General features: G+C 54.8%; 7 protein-coding genes across 7 annotated transcripts; 1 reads left to right on the top strand and 6 right to left on the bottom strand.

Moving 5' to 3' along the window:
* Positions 1-514: 514 nt before the first annotated feature.
* DL89DRAFT_325023 (uncharacterized protein) lies at positions 515-1,720 on the bottom strand. The gene has a single exon (XM_040891502.1). It carries the CDS (start codon positions 1,632-1,634, stop codon positions 660-662), a length of 975 nt encoding a protein of 324 aa, XP_040740623.1. The 5' UTR covers positions 1,635-1,720; the 3' UTR covers positions 515-659.
* A 1,654-nt stretch (positions 1,721-3,374) lies between these two features.
* On the bottom strand, positions 3,375-3,968 carry DL89DRAFT_205660 (uncharacterized protein; the record flags this gene model as incomplete). Its single annotated transcript, XM_040884072.1, has 1 exon — positions 3,375-3,968. A coding segment is annotated over one exon (594 nt), but the record flags the coding sequence as incomplete, so codon positions are not given.
* A 1,448-nt stretch (positions 3,969-5,416) lies between these two features.
* DL89DRAFT_270165 (uncharacterized protein) lies at positions 5,417-6,549 on the bottom strand. Its single transcript, XM_040888586.1, has one exon. The coding sequence runs from the start codon at positions 6,526-6,528 to the stop codon at positions 5,527-5,529; it is 1,002 nt and encodes a 333-aa protein (XP_040740625.1). The 5' UTR covers positions 6,529-6,549; the 3' UTR covers positions 5,417-5,526.
* Positions 6,550-7,978: 1,429 nt separating this feature from the next.
* On the bottom strand, positions 7,979-8,795 carry DL89DRAFT_270166 (uncharacterized protein). Its single transcript, XM_040888587.1, has one exon. It carries the CDS (start codon positions 8,746-8,748, stop codon positions 8,056-8,058), a length of 693 nt encoding a protein of 230 aa, XP_040740626.1. The 5' UTR covers positions 8,749-8,795; the 3' UTR covers positions 7,979-8,055.
* A 529-nt stretch (positions 8,796-9,324) lies between these two features.
* Positions 9,325-10,214, bottom strand: DL89DRAFT_65774 (uncharacterized protein). Its single transcript, XM_040891957.1, has one exon. It carries the CDS (start codon positions 10,186-10,188, stop codon positions 9,499-9,501), a length of 690 nt encoding a protein of 229 aa, XP_040740627.1. The 5' UTR covers positions 10,189-10,214; the 3' UTR covers positions 9,325-9,498.
* Positions 10,215-10,713: 499 nt separating this feature from the next.
* Positions 10,714-14,008, top strand: DL89DRAFT_270167 (alanyl-tRNA synthetase). The gene is made up of 2 exons (XM_040888588.1): positions 10,714-11,040; positions 11,227-14,008. Exons 1-2 carry the CDS (start codon positions 10,803-10,805, stop codon positions 13,851-13,853), a joined length of 2,865 nt encoding a protein of 954 aa, XP_040740628.1. The 5' UTR covers positions 10,714-10,802; the 3' UTR covers positions 13,854-14,008.
* DL89DRAFT_238281 (uncharacterized protein) lies at positions 13,867-16,647 on the bottom strand. The gene is made up of 2 exons (XM_040884988.1): positions 16,073-16,647; positions 13,867-15,979 (listed from the first exon to the last, which is right to left on the bottom strand). The coding sequence occupies exons 1-2, from the start codon at positions 16,241-16,243 to the stop codon at positions 13,907-13,909; spliced, it is 2,244 nt and encodes a 747-aa protein (XP_040740629.1). The 5' UTR covers positions 16,244-16,647; the 3' UTR covers positions 13,867-13,906.
* Between the last annotated feature and the right edge of the window lie 75 nt (positions 16,648-16,722).

The following is a 16,722-nucleotide window of genomic DNA, read 5'->3' on the forward strand; positions in this document are numbered from 1 at the left end:
ATTAGTTAGCTGGTAAGTGTGCACATTGAAAACTACAACGAGCAAGGAATTTTCCGTGCATGCCATGGCTCTTCTAGTTGGATTCGGGTATTGCAAGACCGAAATGGAGAAAAATACGGTTTGGTCCGGTTGATTGCCATGGAATCAAATGCAAGCTTGTCCGCAAAAAACGCATCCATCGGCAAGCTCGAAGGTTGGACTTGCACTTGGCGCTAGCCAGAACCCATTCTTGCTTGGTTTCGCATGCAACGAAGCAGCAAGCAGAGATTGCCTTCACTAGCACATATTTTTCCACGGAAGGAATTAAATAAAGCGAAACGAGCAATAATTGCCACACCTTTGCATGTGAATCTTTGCACATGGTATCTACCAGTTGAAGCAGTGATCAGGTTAGGATGCAGGATTCAATCGGGCTCGTGGTCCGCAATAGACCGAAAAGCTAATCAATAGGTGAAAGCAAATCAATGCAAAGTGAACCGTAAAGAATTAGCGGCCTATTCATATCAATACCATAGCGCAGCCGGTGGTTGACGTGAATGCAGCATATATATTCCGCAAAGATATTCATCAAAGTTAGTTTAACATTGTGTCATGTCTGTCGCACCGAAGTCCGTGTCGGAAAGAAAAGGGGTAGGTGAATGATCGCACAGTACCAGATATTAGGCCTGGCGGCAACGTCCGATAGGGGTGGTAGCAGCAGCCGAGGTGACTGCAGCATCCGAGGTAGGAGTCGAAGGAGTATCCGAAGTAGGGGCAGGAGCAGCAACCGAGGTGACAGCATTAGTGGTGGGATAAACAATAGCTGATGTAGCAGGAGCAGACGAGGTAGGGACAACAGAGACACCTGATGTGGTCCCATACGATGTCGCAGCATGGGCAACAGGAGCAGCTGACGTAGAAGCAGTCGAAGCAGTATACGACGCTGACGAGCTCGAAGCACCAGACGAGCCTGACGACGAGCCATTCCCAGTGACAGTGATCTGCTTAGCCTTGCTGTAGACATCGAGGCCAGTGTCGTAGTTGCCATTGAACTCGCCAATGGTAGGGTAGTTGGAACCATAGTTGGCAATCGTCATCTCCTTGCCTGTGAACGACTTTGAGGATCCTGAGATTGAGACATCGGCGCAATCCATGTAGAACTCGCGATTGCCAACAGCATTAACCCACGACCAGGCAAACACAGCGTGATCGGTGCCAGGCAGATCCGAAGGCAGGTTGAATGTGTAGCTAAGAGTGTTTGCGGTGTTGCTGGATGAAGCACTGCCGACGAAGCAGTACTTCAGCTCCTGGTGGATGACAACAAAGGTCTTGCCGCCATCATACGACAGCGAGAACTCGCAGTGGCCACCGCCGTGAGCAGCGCCTCCTTGAGCGAACTTGACAGTGATGGATTGACCGGCAGTCCACTTCTCGTTGACCTGGGGCCAGGCGGTCTGCGAGTGGCACAGAGGAGCGAGAATATCACCGCCAGAGCCGATTGGGCTGGCCAGATTGTAGTTGAGAGACTCGCCAGGAGGGAGGACCGGAGTGGTTGCGCAGTGAGGCGAGAAACGGGGGCAAGGGTAGTTGATTTGCATGTGCGCCGAGGCAGCAGCAGCAAGAATCATAAACGATGCGACAGTCTTTGCGAGCATTGTGGTATTTCGTGTGTATGCCGAGACGTGAAAAAGGAGGATGGAAGAGGGGCGATGAGAGGATGGAAAAGACGGTAATAGAAGAAGCCAGCTTCAATAGGGATTCTGCATTCCCAGATGGCAAGCGCCTGGTTTAAATACCTGCTCTGACGGTCTTGCTAGCATCAATAGACTAGCTGGACAATTCTCTCACTCGCGCATCCCGGTTCACACTCGTCCACAATAAAGACAATACGTGATCTCCCGCGCCAACCTTGGGCACTTGCCAATAATTGGAGCTCGCTGTCGATCTGACATCCAATTTTAGAAAGACTGTGGGCCAAAGCATAGTGTGAATGCGAACCAGATGCATCCCCATTGTTCCATCTATGTATCCCAGACCCAAAGCAGAAAACGGGGTTGTGGTGGGGCAAAAAATTAGCGGATGCTCAACTTTATGTTTGGAGGAATAGCTCGACCATCGACCGCTTATCCACACTCAGGCTCCAAGCAATGGAAGAGCCGACAACGATTCACAAAACTGGTTACTGATGCGCTAGCCCCAGCATAAAAACATCCAATTTAAAGAGACGGTGCTTTGCAGATCAACTAGTGTGCAAGTTCTCAAAGGGTTTCGCACATCAACGGCTGCGAAGCAAGCGAAGCTAGGTGGGTTTTGTTATCATGGCTATTAGTGAGGAGCAGGATGCCAAACATGAGCTGTGCATCACAATGAATCATGTATGGCAACTAAAAATCAAGGTGCAGCTTTCCCATCCACAGTGGTTGTGGTTGCAGGTTCATGATTTCTAGTAACAGTGATTCGGTATTCACCATGGAAATCTGCAGAGATGACGGCACAATCCACAACGCCATATGTATCCTTGTCAATCTCTGCTTGCAATTGACTGTCCACACTAGATCCAATAACACGAAGGCTGGGAAAACACTCAACAAGTAGAGCTCATAGTCGGAGAGCAACTTTTTGTTTCAAATAGATGCGATAGGTTGGGGTTAGCTAGTAGGTCCAACTATCTGATGGGTGGTGAGCTATTTGTTATAAGTAATATAACGCGGAGATATCTATAATGGAGATACCGCGCTTGACGCACCATATATGATTGCTGAACACCACATACATGCCATATCTCTAGAGTACTCTCTCATTTCCAGTTTTCATTTGGGAGGGGCGTGATAGAATTCGATCAGGCAAATCGACTATTTACTTTATTCATGTCATAAAGTCAATAGTAGAAAAAGGTGCATGAAGAGCATCACAACAAGAGATATCAGAGACTTAAAGGTACACCAGATAGCTGAGGTAGCAATGCCACTCTACTGGGCCCAGCCGCAGTAGATGGAGGTACCGTCCTGGTTGCAAACAGTGCGCGATGGACAGTAGATGGTACTAGACCAGGCACCATTGACGCATTGCAAGAAACCCTTGCCATCCGAGCTGCACTTGTACTCGTTAGCATTGCAGGATCCGCCAGAGGGAGGGGCAGCCGAAGTAGGGGCAGGTACAGCAGGGGTATGGCCGGCACGGATACGAGTACGGCTGTGGATACGAGTCGATGTGCTAGTGGGGACAGCCGTGGGGGCAAGGGCAGATGGGGTAGGGACAGGAGCGGCAGTAGTGATTGGTGCAGCAGAGGTAGAAGCTGGAGCAGCAGAGGACGACGAACCAGGCGAACCTGACAATGAGCCATTCCCAGTGACAGTGATCTGCTTAGCCTTGCTGTAGACATCGAGGCCAGTGTCGTAGTTGCCATTGAACTCACCAATGGTAGGGTAGTTGGAACCATAGTTGGCAATCGTCATCTCCTTGCCTGTGAACGACTTTGAGGATCCTGAGATTGAGACATCGGCGCAATCCATGTAGAACTCGCGATTGCCAACAGCATTAACCCACGACCAGGCAAACACAGCGTGATCGGTGCCAGGCAGATCCGAAGGCAGGTTGAATGTGTAGCTAAGAGTGTTTGCGGTGTTGCTAGACGAAGCACTGCCGACGAAGCAGTACTTCAGCTCCTGGTGGATGACGACAAAGGTCTTGCCGCCATCATACGACAGCGAGAACTCGCAGTGGCCACCGCCGTGAGCAGCGCCTCCTTGAGCGAACTTGACAGTGATGGATTGACCGGCAGTCCACTTCTCGTTGACCTGAGGCCAGGCGGTCTGCGAGTGGCATAGAGGAGCGAGGATATCACCGCCAGAGCCGATTGGGCTGGCCAGATTGTAGTTGAGAGACTCGCCAGGAGGGAGGACCGGAGTGGTTGCGCAGTGAGGCGAGAAACGGGGGCAAGGGTAGTTGATTTGCATGTGTGCCGAGGCAGCAGCAGCAAGAATCATAAACGATGCGACAGTCTTTGCGAGCATTGTTGATGGGATATTTGTAGCGGATGTATAGGGGCTACACCGACAAGGTACTAGGTGCAAGGGACAAAGGGTGTTAGGAACTAAGGCGTGAAGATGAAGATAAACGTGAAGGTTGCGACTTTGAAGAAACCAGCTTCGTTGAGTGAGTACACGATATTCTGTAACGGCAATAGTTAGCTTTATATAGGACTAACTATCAAGTCTTGTAAATGTCTTGCGATGAAGTGGCTGCTTGGAAAGCAGTCGGAATTGACGCATCCATTACAGCGACACCTTTGACTCAACAGCAGTGCAGATCACTTTTCATTCGGTCCGGACACAAGCAGAATAAACAATGGCCCATTGCCGTGCATGTAAAAAAACAAACCGCAAGACCAATCGGGCTACTAAAACAAGTCGTGCAACTTGAGCAAATCCAGTCAAGCTCGTGTGGAAGACAGCCTGACTCAAATGCAGGCCAAAGATCAGTGCTGCAAATCGAGAACTTTTGGCTGCATGTCTGCAAATTCCGCGTGGTCCAAGACCACTGGCTAGAGACAATCGGTTCTAGCGTTTGAAAAGAAAAATGCGGAGCCGGCAGCAATCCTGATAGCACAAATCCGGCACGGATGCCCCGGCGTTTCCTTCCTTAGCGAGTGCCGCTGCCACCACATGGTTGCATGGCGGGCACTCTTCTGCATGGAATACATCTCAGTCCAGAAAGACAATGGCTGAAAACAGGCTTAAACCAACAGCCTGCTCTTCTGCGCGGAGATATCAATAACTTTTACGGAACCAAAGAATCACAATATCCGAATGCTGATTTGCAACCCAACCTACATGCAAAGCGCGCTCGCTGTTCCTTCTTCCTCACCAAGACTTGGCAGATCTCTTGTGCCCTTTCCATGACACATACTGAAATTCCCATTTGCCGACCTGCATGCTATCGAAAGGGTGTTAGAATATTAATAGCAATGGCATGCTTGCATTGAGTTTTGGATCAAACTGGTTGAAGCTGGCTCCAATATCGAGCGCACCGGCAAAGAATCGGCTTTAGTGATTTCAGCAACATTTGACTCAGATTTGCTCTGGTTCTGCCTTGAGTGTCCGATATACAGCACTAAAAATTGTGATATTTGCATGCAAAAACAAACAAGAATACTTCAATATGGCCATTATTCTTATCAGAGAACAGCGTTGTGGTATATCTTTACACAACCAATGACAGTAGGCTGATATTAACCAAGGTTGGCTTAGCGACGATAGCTGAAATTGCGATTATCTGACACGCTTTAACGTGAACTAATTCGTAACTGCAAACATTCTGATTCTCAAGTCGTTCCTCCAGTTTGCACGTCGTAGCTGCATTGTCTGGTATGATTATAATCAATCCTTACTAGCCTTCCGAATGTATATATCTTCGTAACGAAATCAAGAGCAATATGTTTGAAGTGGAATCGTCGATTTTATTGGTATTCTTTACGCCACCTCATATCCAAACCAGTGGACATGTAGGTAAGATGCATCATAAAAATCCTAAAATCAAACAGTCGCTTTACTGAGGAAAACCGCAGTAGATCGAGGTACCGTCCTGGAAACAAGTGGTGCTCGAGGGGCAGTAGATGGTGCTAGACCAGGCACCGTCGATGCACTGCAAGAAGCCCTTGCCATCCGAGCTGCACTTGTACTCGTTACCGCTGCAGGATCCGTCAGAGGGAGGGGCAGCGGAGGTAGGAGCAGGGGCAGCTGATGTAGAGGCAGGGGCAGCTGAGGTGGCAGGGGCAGATGAAGCTGGGCTAGGGGAAGTAGCCGGGGTGTGGCCAGCACGAGTCGACAAGCCAGTGGTGGTAGCAGTGGTGGCAGGGGCAGCTGATGTAGAAGCAGTCGAAGCAGTATACGATGCTGACGAGCTCGAAGCACCAGGCGAACCTGACGACGAGCCATTCCCAGTGACAGTGATCTGCTTAGCCTTGCTGTAGACATCGAGGCCAGTGTCGTAGTTGCCATTGAACTCGCCAATGGTAGGGTAGTTGGAACCATAGTTGGCAATCGTCATCTCCTTGCCTGTGAACGACTTTGAGGATCCTGAGATTGAGACATCGGCGCAATCCATGTAGAACTCGCGATTGCCAACAGCATTAACCCACGACCAGGCAAACACAGCGTGATCGGTGCCAGGCAGATCCGAAGGCAGGTTGAATGTGTAGCTAAGAGTGTTTGCGGTGTTGCTGGATGAAGCACTGCCGACGAAGCAGTACTTCAGCTCCTGGTGGATGACAACAAAGGTCTTGCCGCCATCATACGACAGCGAGAACTCGCAGTGGCCACCGCCGTGAGCAGCGCCTCCTTGAGCGAACTTGACAGTGATGGACTGACCGGCAGTCCACTTCTCGTTGACCTGGGGCCAGGCGGTCTGCGAGTGGCATAGAGGAGCGAGGATATCACCGCCAGAGCCGATTGGGCTGGCCAGATTGTAGTTGAGAGACTCGCCAGGAGGGAGGACCGGAGTGGTTGCGCAGTGAGGCGAGAAACGGGGGCAAGGGTAGTTGATTTGCATGTGCGCCGAGGCAGCAGCAGCAAGAATCATAAACGATGCGACAGTCTTTGCGAGCATTTTATATCGTAGTGCGAGTGATATTTGACGACGAACAAGTGGGCGTGGGAGGCGGGGTGGATCGTGAGCGAGGCGTGAAGAAAAACGTGTAAAATGCGATTAGAAGAAACCAGCTTCTGTAGTGAATCTAACAACCCGGATTGCAGCCAGCACCGGGATTTATATAGCTGCCTGATGCGTGCAACACACAATGCCAAGGGCTCTTCTATGGGCTCGTTCTCTGCATGTCACTGTCGGTTGAAAAACGGACATCGCCATCCAACCAAGAGCCACTCATCCATGGGGGGTTAAATAAATTGTCAATCGCTTGGCTGTATACGCAGCATACCAATAGTTTCCGTCTACATTCTCTAAAACTCAATCTGTTGCCTCCGCTGCCCGGGTGTGCGCAACCAAAGCTGGAAAGCCGATTTGCTGCCATCCCTCTCATGCGCGAGCAATTGGGGAGACGTGTGAGGCTTTTGTGCTCTGCAGGTGTCGGATTTGGGAACGCATGGCCCGGATCTGTTTGTCGCCTGCAGCCTAACCAGCACATCCTTGGCGGCCGATCAACTACCAAATCCTTTTCTGAGGCTGTCCGCCAGGGATTAGACGCAGCAGCGCAGCTACTGTATTTTGATGACGACACGCATGGCGGCTTTTTATACCTGAGCGCCTTGCCCCACCTTGCATATGGCAACTTTTTTCTTGCAAGCGCGTTTAGAAGTGAACCCAGACATCAAAAGGGCTGTGCGCTAGCTAACACGCCTACAAGGAAAGGCCCATCCTATGACAGCAGCGACAGCATTGGGGCTGAGACGTGCCTGCCAGCTTCCACCTGGCACAGGCGCTCTTTCGACACACGCAAACGGCGGTCATAGGGCGGGCGTAAAATATCTCGCCGAGCCAGTCATGCAAATCTCGGCCTCTTTTTCGTCTCTTTTCCGACGCATACCGCCTTCATCCTATTTGTTCACGGGATTCAGTCTGCACAGCACAGTGGCGTTCATAGATTCTACTTCTGCGCCAATTGCCACGCATCCTTGCTGTTCGCAGCATGCCGAGTGGTTGGAGGTGAGGAGAAGGGACACATTCGATTGGGCGGCTTTCTTTTTGTTTTGGGTAGACTATGGCAACAAAGGCACTCACAGAGAGAAGCAGTGCTGGGCCAGCCAGCGTCTACATAAAAACGCATGTACTGACGTGACTATTCGTCAATCATGGGTTTACAGTGGCTATTCGCCGCTATTGGATATAGCGCGGTTGTGAATGCCAGTCCAGTCCTCCACAACCATTCAGGAGCAGCCTTGATTGGGGAAGAGCACCCTGTCAATGGAACACGCAGAGCCCTGCTTCCTTCCCACCTGGTTCATAGTGCTGCCCCACAGCCATCAAATCGGATCCATACCACATTGTTGCTGATGTATTAACAGCTAAAGTCATCAATATAGGCAGTGCTACTTCTCGGGGGAGGGGGAGGCAGTGCTGTAGCTATCCCGAGTATCCAGGGCCAGTGACGGTGACCGAAGTAGTGTTGCTCGTGTAGTATTCGAGACCAGTGTTGTAGTTGCCCAAGAATTCAGGGATGACAGGATAGCCAGGGCCGTAGTTGGCGATGGTGACCTTCTTGCCAGTGTATGATCCAGCTGAGCCCTTGATGGCCACATCCGCGCACTGGTTATAGAACTCGCGGTTTCCGACAGCATTGACCCAGGTGAAGGCGAACACAGCATGATCGGTGCCCGGCAAGTTTGCAGGCAGATTGAATGTGTAGCTGCGCACCGAGTCTGTGCCACCTTGGGAAGGCGGGCCGTCAAAGAAACAGTACTTGAGCTGCTGGTTCAACACAACAAAGGTATTGCCGCCATCGTAAGAGATGGAGAACTCGCAGTGGCCGCCTGAATGGGTGGTTCCGGAGGGGTAAAACTTCACGGTTAGGGACTGGCCAGCAGTCCACACTTCGTTGACCTGCGGCCAGGGCGTGTTGTGGTGGCAGATAGGCGCTAGGATGGTGCCGTTGGAGCCGATTGGGCTGCTGAGGTTGTAGTCGATGGATTCGCCTGGTGGGAGGGTGGGGCGGGTTGCGCAGTGAGGTGAATAGCGTGGGCATGGGTAGGAGATTTGCATGTGGCCCAGGGCAGCAGTGGCCAGAGCAAGGAGCGACAAGGTGGTTTTGAACAGCATTGCGATTAAAGGGGGTTGCACACGGCCAGCGTAGAGAGTAGAGGGGGTGGTAATTGTCGAGGTTGGGTCTTCAAGGGCAGGTCCTTTTTCCGCAGGTATTTATATACCAGTTGTCGGATCCATGACCCGTATATACTTGCAACATCATTAATAATTCATTCTAGTATTGAATTTCCACATACACTCCATGCATGGAATTCCCGGAGCAATGCCATGTGGAGAAACAAAAACCAGCCAACCGCGAGATGAGTATAAGCTCGGTGTTTTGTTTCATGCGTCGGTGGAATATTCCCACCACAAGTCATATGCACAAAGCAGGAATCGATGTTGGCTATATTCAAGCTTTCATGATACGACTTCCCTTAATTCAGAAGTGTAGAAAATATATGCGCCGCATGTGCAGATATCAATGCGCTAGGATGATTTGCAGGCGCCTGCCCACATGATACAAACAAGGAGCCGACTAGCAGAAACCTCATCGTTCCCGCCATCCTGTCTGCTGAAGTGGAGGGGTAAGTGGATCATCGTGCATCATCTGAACCTTATCTATTTACTGCCACGCATTTGCGGATTCAGTGCATATATCTGCATGCCAGCCCACAAAACACACGTCCGCATATTTTTGTACTGATAACTATATAGTATGGTAGGCGATGTGAAAGAAGGACGGCCAGCATGCCTCATGTTTATTCGCAAATACAAATGGGAGCAGGACGGTAAAACAAGTTAAACTCCGCAAACATGACACGATTATCCGTCGAAGCCTGGCCCACTGACTGTGACCTGGGTGCCGCCCATGTAGTAGGAAATGCCAGTTTCGTAGTTGCCAAGGAATTCTGGAATGACCGGATATCCAGCGCCGTAGTTTGCAATCGTGACTTTCTTGCCAGTGTAGGATCCAGCAGCGCCCTTGATAGCCACATCCGCGCAGTTGCTGTAGAACTCGCGGTTGCCGACGGCGTTGACCCATGACCACAGGAAAGTGACACGGGGAGCACCTGGCAGAGTGGCAGGCAGATTGAAGGTGTAGGTACGCACCGAGTCCGTACCGCCCTGAGATGGTGCACTGGTGAAGAAGCAGTAGCGCAAGCGCTGGTACAGGACGACGAAGGTCTGACCGCCGTCGTAGGAGACAGAGAACTCGCAGTGACCACCCGAATGGGTGGCACCACCGGCATTGAATTTCACGGAAACAGTCTCGCCGGCAGTCCAGACCTCATTAGCCTGCGGCCAAGGCGTGTCGTGGTGGCAGATAGGTGAATTAATATTGCCGTTGGAACCAGCGGGTACGTTCAGGTTGTAGTCGAATGATTGACCTGGCGGCAGAGTGGGGCGGGTGGCACAGCGCGGCGAGTAGCGTGGGCAGGGGTAGGTGATCTCCATATGGCCCAGCACAGCTGTGGCCAAAGTAAGGAGGGCGGTGGCGGACTTGAGGAGCATTAAAAAGGTAGGGATGGGTCGTTAAATATGAATATCTGCTGATAGTGTCTGTTTGGTGAAGGCAATTGTCGGTATTTATATAGCCGGGCGATTCTACGGACATACACGGCTTTGCTTGCAGGCTGAGCGGTGCGTATACAAGAGATGGACTTTTAAGGTGGCAGCAAACAAGACATGCAAAATGCATGGAAGGAGGCATAGAATATGGATATGACCTTGGTACAGGATGTCAACTGGGTATTTCCTGTCAGCGGGCAAACCTGCAAGATGCAAGGGGGCCAGGACTCGATGTTGGCAGCAACAATTTACACACCCACCACACATGAGAATATGCCGGCTAGGTACTGGAGTGGTTCGGTTCGAGAATCGCGAGCCGGCAGACCGTCTGCGACTGGTCGTGAGACGGGAATCCAAAAAATTTTCATTCTGCTGGGGGTGGCCACAGGCTCAGGGCATGTCCGATTAGTTGAGCGCAACGAGGCGTCCGTCCCAGCCGTAGCCAGCCTCTCTTTTCTTCCTTGCCTTTTCATTTTCTTTCTTTTCCAAGGGAAAAAACATATTCCATATTCTAATTTCTTCCAAAGCCTCATCTTTCAAGGAAAGCGCTATTGAAAATGACTTCAACCGAGTGGACTGCCAAGCACGTTCGCGAGACGTTTATCGGGTTCTACGAGCAGCACGGGCACACGTTTGTTCCGTCGTCGTCGACGGTGCCGCACGACGACCCGACGCTGCTGTTTGCCAACGCTGGCATGAACCAGTACAAGCCGATTTTCCAGGGCACTGTTGATCCGGCGTCTGATTTCGCCAAGCTGCACCGCGCGTGCAACAGCCAAAAGTGCATTCGTGCGGGTATGTTATGCAAACTGATTTGTTGCTTGCTCGGAGAAGTCCGGGCATGAGTGGCTGCGGGGAGGCAGTAGTGACACACAAGAATGCTATGCACAGGGGGCGCAGGCCGCCGTGGGGGGGGGTAAATTTCTGATTTGTCACCAGGATTGATGTGACTCAGGAAAAGGAAATATTTGTATCATGTAGGCGGCAAGCACAACGACCTGGACGATGTGGGCAAGGACGTGTACCACCACACGTTCTTTGAGATGCTGGGGAACTGGTCGTTCGGCGACTATTTCAAGAAGGAGGCGATTGGGTATGCGTGGGAGCTGCTGACCAAGGTGTACAGGCTTGACCCGGAGCGGCTGTACGTGACGTACTTTGGGGGCAGCGAGGCGGATGGGCTGCCGGTGGACACTGAGGCAAAGCAGTACTGGCTGGACCTGGGCGTGCCGGAGTCGCGGGTGCTGCCGTTTGGCTCAAAGGAGAACTTTTGGGAGATGGGCGAGGTGGGCCCGTGCGGGCCGTGCAGCGAGATCCACTACGACCGGATTGGCGGTCGCGACGCGGCGAGCCTGGTGAACCTGGACGACCCGGATGTCCTGGAGATCTGGAACCTTGTGTTCATGGAGTTCAACCGCGAGTCGGACGGGTCGCTGCGCAGCCTGCCGCGCAAGCACATTGATACGGGCATGGGCATGGAGCGGCTGGTGTCGGTTCTGCAGGGCAAGCGGTCGAACTACGACACGGATGTGTTTATGCCGCTGTTTGCGGCGATCCAGGAGCTGACGGGGGCGCGGCCGTACACGGGCAACGTGGGAGCGGACGACACCGACGGCATCGACATGGCGTACCGCGTCATCGCTGACCACATCCGCACGCTGACATTCGCGATTGCCGACGGCGGTGTGCCATCGAACGAGGGTCGCGGGTATGTCCTGCGGCGGATCCTGCGGCGCGGCGCTCGGTACGCGCGGCGCAAGTTCAACGTGGAGCTGGGCAGCTTCTTCGCGCGGCTGGTGGACACGGTGGTGGAGAACATGGGCGATATGTTCCCGGAGATCACCAAGAGCACCGATCTGATCAAGGAGATTCTGTGCGAGGAGGAGGAGAGCTTTGCGCGGACGCTGGACCGCGGCGAGCGCCTGTTTGAGCAGACGGTGGCGAAGATGGGCGGCAGCAAGACGATGCCGGGGGCGTCGGTGTGGCGGCTGTACGATACGTATGGGTTCCCGGTGGATCTGACGCGCATCATGGCGGAGGAGAGCGGGCTGGTGGTGGACGAGGCGGAGTTTGAGCGCGAGAAGCAGAAGGCGCGCGATCTGTCGAAGCGCAAGAAGGGCAGCAGCGGCAGCGGACAGGGCATTGCGCTGGACGTGCATGCGATTGGCGAGCTGAATGCCCGCGGGGTGGCCAAGACCGATGACTCGCCCAAGTACTCGAGCCGGTCGGTGGAGGCCAAGGTGCTGGCGGTGTTCACGGGCAACGGCTTCGCGGACGCCGAGGAGCGCTCGCTGGCGACCCACCCGGAGGATGCGCCGGTGGTGGGCGTGGTGCTGGACCGCACTGCATTCTACGCCGAGCAGGGCGGGCAGGAGTACGATACCGGCTCGCTGGTGAGCTCGGATCTGTCGTCCGAGTTCACGGTCGAGGACGTGCAGGTGTATGGCGGGTACGTTCTGCATACGGGCTTCCTCAAGTACGGAGCGCTGCGTGTGGGCGACAGCGTCGAGGCCCAGTACGACGTGCTGCGGCGGCTGCCCATCCGCAACAACCACTCGGCCACACACGTGCTGAACTTTGCGCTGCGGCAGGTGCTGCGCGCCGAGGAGCCGGACCAGCGCGGCTCGCTGGTGGCGCCGGACCGCCTGCGGTTCGACTTTGCCTGCAAGGCGGCGATTTCGGCCGAGCATGTGCGCGACATCGAGGCGCTGACCAACCAGATCATCAAGCAGAACCTGAAGGTGTACGCGCAGGAGGTGCCTCTGGATATGGCGCGGCAGATCAGCGGCCTGCGCGCTGTGTTTGGCGAGGTGTACCCGGACCCGGTCCGTGTTGTGTCGATTGGCGCTGACCTGGACCAGGTGCTGAAGAACCCGGAGAACGCCGAGTGGGAGAACTACTCGATTGAGTTCTGCGGCGGCACGCACGTGGCCGGCACTGCCGACATGAAGGTGTTTGTGATCACCGAGGAGTCGGCCATCGCCAAGGGCGTGCGTCGCATTGTGGCCGTGACCGGTCCCGAGGCCTCCAAGGCCCAGCTGCTGTACCAGTCGCTGCAGGCCGAGGTGGCCAAGCTCAAGCAGCTGTCGGGTGCTGAGCTGGATCACGAAATCAAGCGCCTGGCCAAGGAGCTCGATGCGGCAGCCATTGGCGTCTACGACAAGCACGTGCTGCGCAGCGAGTTCGATGCGATCCGCGCGGCGCACGTGGAGGCCGAGAAGCTGGCCAAGGCGCAGGCGGCCAAGCAGGCGGTGGAGCTGGTGCAGAAGCTGATTGAGGAGAGCCCCGAGCAGGACGTCTTTGTGGTCGAGCTGCCGGCTGCTGGCAAGGCCATGAGCCAGGTGGCCACCTTCGTCAAGGGCTTGAAGTCCAAGGCCGTGTATCTGCTGGCCGTCGATGGCGCCCGCGTGGCCCACCAGTGCGTGGTGCCCAAGACGCTTGTGCAGCGCGGGCTCAAGGCCGGCGAGTGGGCCGACGCCGTCAGCAAGATCGTCGGCGGCAAGAAGGGCGGCAAGGACGAGTCTGCCCAGGGCAGCGGAACCGAGACCGCCCGTGTTGCCGAGGCCGTCGCTGCCGCCGAGGAGTTCGCCAAGACGCATCTGAACTAGAAAAGCTAAACATATATTGAGGAAATTGAAGAAACTTTTGTCCAAACCACGCTTTACTCAGCCTTGGGGCTACCGGTGCTCTTGCCCGGCGCATCGTCCAGGAAATGCACGCCATCGTCCGGGTGCTGCTGCTGCTGCTGCTGCTGCTGCTGCTGTGGTGACTTGCTGCCGGTGGCCGGTGTGGCAAAGTCGCTGGTAGCGTCGTCCCAGCTGAAGTCGAACAGCCCGTTCTGCCGCTGCTGCGGCGTCGAGGTGCCTGTCGTGGGCGTCACCGACATGTCGTCTTTGCGGGCTGCCTGCTTGCGCGCTGCCTCGCCGCCGGTGCCCAGGAACTCCATCGGCGAGATTGCATTGAGCTTTGCCATCGTACCGGGCGTCGGCGGATTGAACGAGTACTTGGACGGCCGCCGCTCCATCGCTGGCGGCTGGGCTTCCACCGCCTCGTCTGCCGGCTTGTGTAGCCTGGCCCTGACGCGCTGCCGGATCGCCTGCTCCGCCTTATGCATGGTGTCGTGGAATGCGCTGCCGATGCCCGAGGTCGACTCGTCGGCGGGTGGTCCGCCTTCGACGCGCGTCTTGGAGAACTCGGGGTAGATCTTGGGGCCCAGCTCGTTGACCAGATCCGTGATGTCAGTCGCCAGCTCCTCGCGCTGCCGCACCAGCAGCTCGGTGTGCTCCTGCCCCAGAATCAGCGTCAGGAACAGCGGCCGCACCGACTTGACAATGTCCATCGCCTGCTCTCCGAATATCAGCGCAGTGTAGCTCGCCAGCGCCGCCAGCGCATACGCCGCGCAGTATAGCTGCATGCCGGACCACGTGCCCACAAACGACAGACTCGAGGGCACGTGCTGCGGCGAGCGACGCACATACCACACCGCCAGCAGCGACGCAACCATATACAGGAACGGCACCAGCCCAAGCGCAATCAGAATCTTCCAGGTCGCAATCACATCACGCGCACGCACCTTCACCGTCGATGCTGCCAGCGCCGCCCGCGCCTTGCGCTTGCTGACGATGCCCGTGATCACAAACACCGGGATGTTCAGCACCACGCCCGGCAGCGCAGCCGCCCCCATCAGCAGCAGCCACACCAGCCGCCACAAGAACAGCATCCCAGCCTCCGACCGCCCAATCTGCATTGTCTCCACCTGGTGGTCCCGGATCCCGTAGTACCGCAGCTGCGTGTTGTAGTCCTCCACGCGCTCCGCCAGATCCCGCACCTCCGGCAGGTCCTTGTACACGCTGTATCCCTTGATGAACCGCCGCGTCAGCTCCACCTGCTGCGCCATGCTCAGCGAGTGCTGCGTTGGCTTGTACAGCCGCCGCCCTGCCTGCGTCAGCTTCAGCGTCTCGTAGTCCGGCGTGTTCAGCGTCACCTGCTTCAGGCCCTCTGACACCTCATGCAGCAGCTGGTCGCATGCCTGCCGCTTGGCCTCCCCGCCCTGCTTGTACTTGGCCACCAGCTCCGCCGGCACCTCGATCGGCGTCCCAAAGTCAATCACCGCGCGTGAGCGGAACTTGCTCGGGTGGAAGTAGTTCAGCCCCGTCGGCACAATCTTCAGCCCCAGGTCTGGGTTCTCCGCCGTCGCTCCCAGCGCCATGATCGTCGCCCCCGCCTTCAGCGGCAGCATCTCCGTGCGGTCGTGCGACCCACCCTCCGGGAAGATCCCTACACACTCGCCCTTGTTGAACCGGTCGTACACTGCCCGGTACATCTCGTCCTGGTCGATATGCGGCACGCACTTGTACGTTGCCCCGTCCACCGACGTCAGCAGTCCGATCGCTGCCAGCTCCTTCATTTCCTTCGCGATCCGCACCTGCGTGTCGGAAATCACCTCAACGACCTTTGCCTGCCCTGCATTCTTCGACAGCATAATCTTGTACCCGGGCTGCAGCTCTGATGTGAACCTGGTGCCGATCCCGCTGATCAGCGTCGGCTCCGCGTACCTGTCCTCCAACTTGATGCGCCCCGACCCCGTCTTGGCCAGATCTTGCTGCCGCTCTACCGGAATCCCGCGCAGTGCCCGCCCGTAGAACCCGATAAACTTGCGACGCATTGACGCCGCCGCAACCAAAAAGTACACACGACGCACTGCGTGCATCAGCAGAATCACCGGGTCCACAAACTACATATCTGCCTGCTTCAGTAATAAAGAACACGCAAACCAGCCTACCGCATCCGCTCGTGCTCCACCATGCCTCCGTTTGCTGCAACATACCTGGTTGTGGTGCGGTGCCACTACAAAGATTACCGGCCCCGTCTTTGGAATCAAATGAGCATTGCGCTCTGCCACCTCGCGGAAGAACAGCCCCACCACCCGTGTCCAGAACGCCCGGAACACGTCGTAAACAAAGTAGTTTTCGTTGTCGGCCTCGTAATTACTCGCCATTCCTTTTATGAACAATATATGCGAAAAAGAAAGTAAGGAGAAGAAGCGAAAAAAATGCTGCCACCGTAGAAACAAATAAAATGGAAGGAGAGTAATCCACGCTGCTGGCAGTTTCTGTTTTGCAAGGCCAGCTCGTCGCTCCCCCCGCGCAACCGCTTAAATATACATCTCTCAGTCTAGCGCCCTGCTTGCAGCGCATTCATTCAACGCGCCAAGAATGAATAGAAAAACCACAATCGACCCCCTCGTGTTCGTGATATCACTGCGGCATGTGTTTTTTCAAGATCTTGTCCTCTCTGGTGGCGAACACGCATTTTTATGCAACACAAGCGCACATGAAAATGCCGGTCGCAATAACATTTGGGGGAGGATGCCACTGCATTGCGCCTTTTGGATGGCGTGAGCTCCAGACTAGAAAAGAATCGTACTATTTTGCCGTAGATTCGCAGCTGATAAGCCCGCAAGCCCAACCTCTCCTG

Source organism: Linderina pennispora (assembly GCF_002104995.1).
Source record: "Linderina pennispora strain ATCC 12442 chromosome Unknown DL89scaffold_15, whole genome shotgun sequence".
Classification (NCBI taxonomy): Eukaryota; Fungi; Kickxellomycota; class Kickxellomycetes; order Kickxellales; family Kickxellaceae; genus Linderina; species Linderina pennispora.

Coding starts and splice junctions, on each gene's coding strand:
- DL89DRAFT_270166 (XM_040888587.1), bottom strand. CDS start 8,748: ATGCTGTTCAAAACCACCTTGTCGCTCCTTGCTCTGGCCACTGCTGCC.
- DL89DRAFT_65774 (XM_040891957.1), bottom strand. CDS start 10,188: ATGCTCCTCAAGTCCGCCACCGCCCTCCTTACTTTGGCCACAGCTGTG.
- DL89DRAFT_238281 (XM_040884988.1), bottom strand. CDS start 16,243: ATGGCGAGTAATTACGAGGCCGACAACGAAAACTACTTTGTTTACGAC. Junction 15,980..16,072: donor TGGCACCGCACCACAACCAG/GTATGTTGCAGC, acceptor GCAGATATGTAG/TTTGTGGACCCGGTGATTCT.
- DL89DRAFT_270165 (XM_040888586.1), bottom strand. CDS start 6,528: ATGCAAATCAACTACCCTTGCCCCCGTTTCTCGCCTCACTGCGCAACC.
- DL89DRAFT_270167 (XM_040888588.1), top strand. CDS start 10,803: ATGACTTCAACCGAGTGGACTGCCAAGCACGTTCGCGAGACGTTTATC. Junction 11,041..11,226: donor CCAAAAGTGCATTCGTGCGG/GTATGTTATGCA, acceptor TGTATCATGTAG/GCGGCAAGCACAACGACCTG.
- DL89DRAFT_325023 (XM_040891502.1), bottom strand. CDS start 1,634: ATGCTCGCAAAGACTGTCGCATCGTTTATGATTCTTGCTGCTGCTGCC.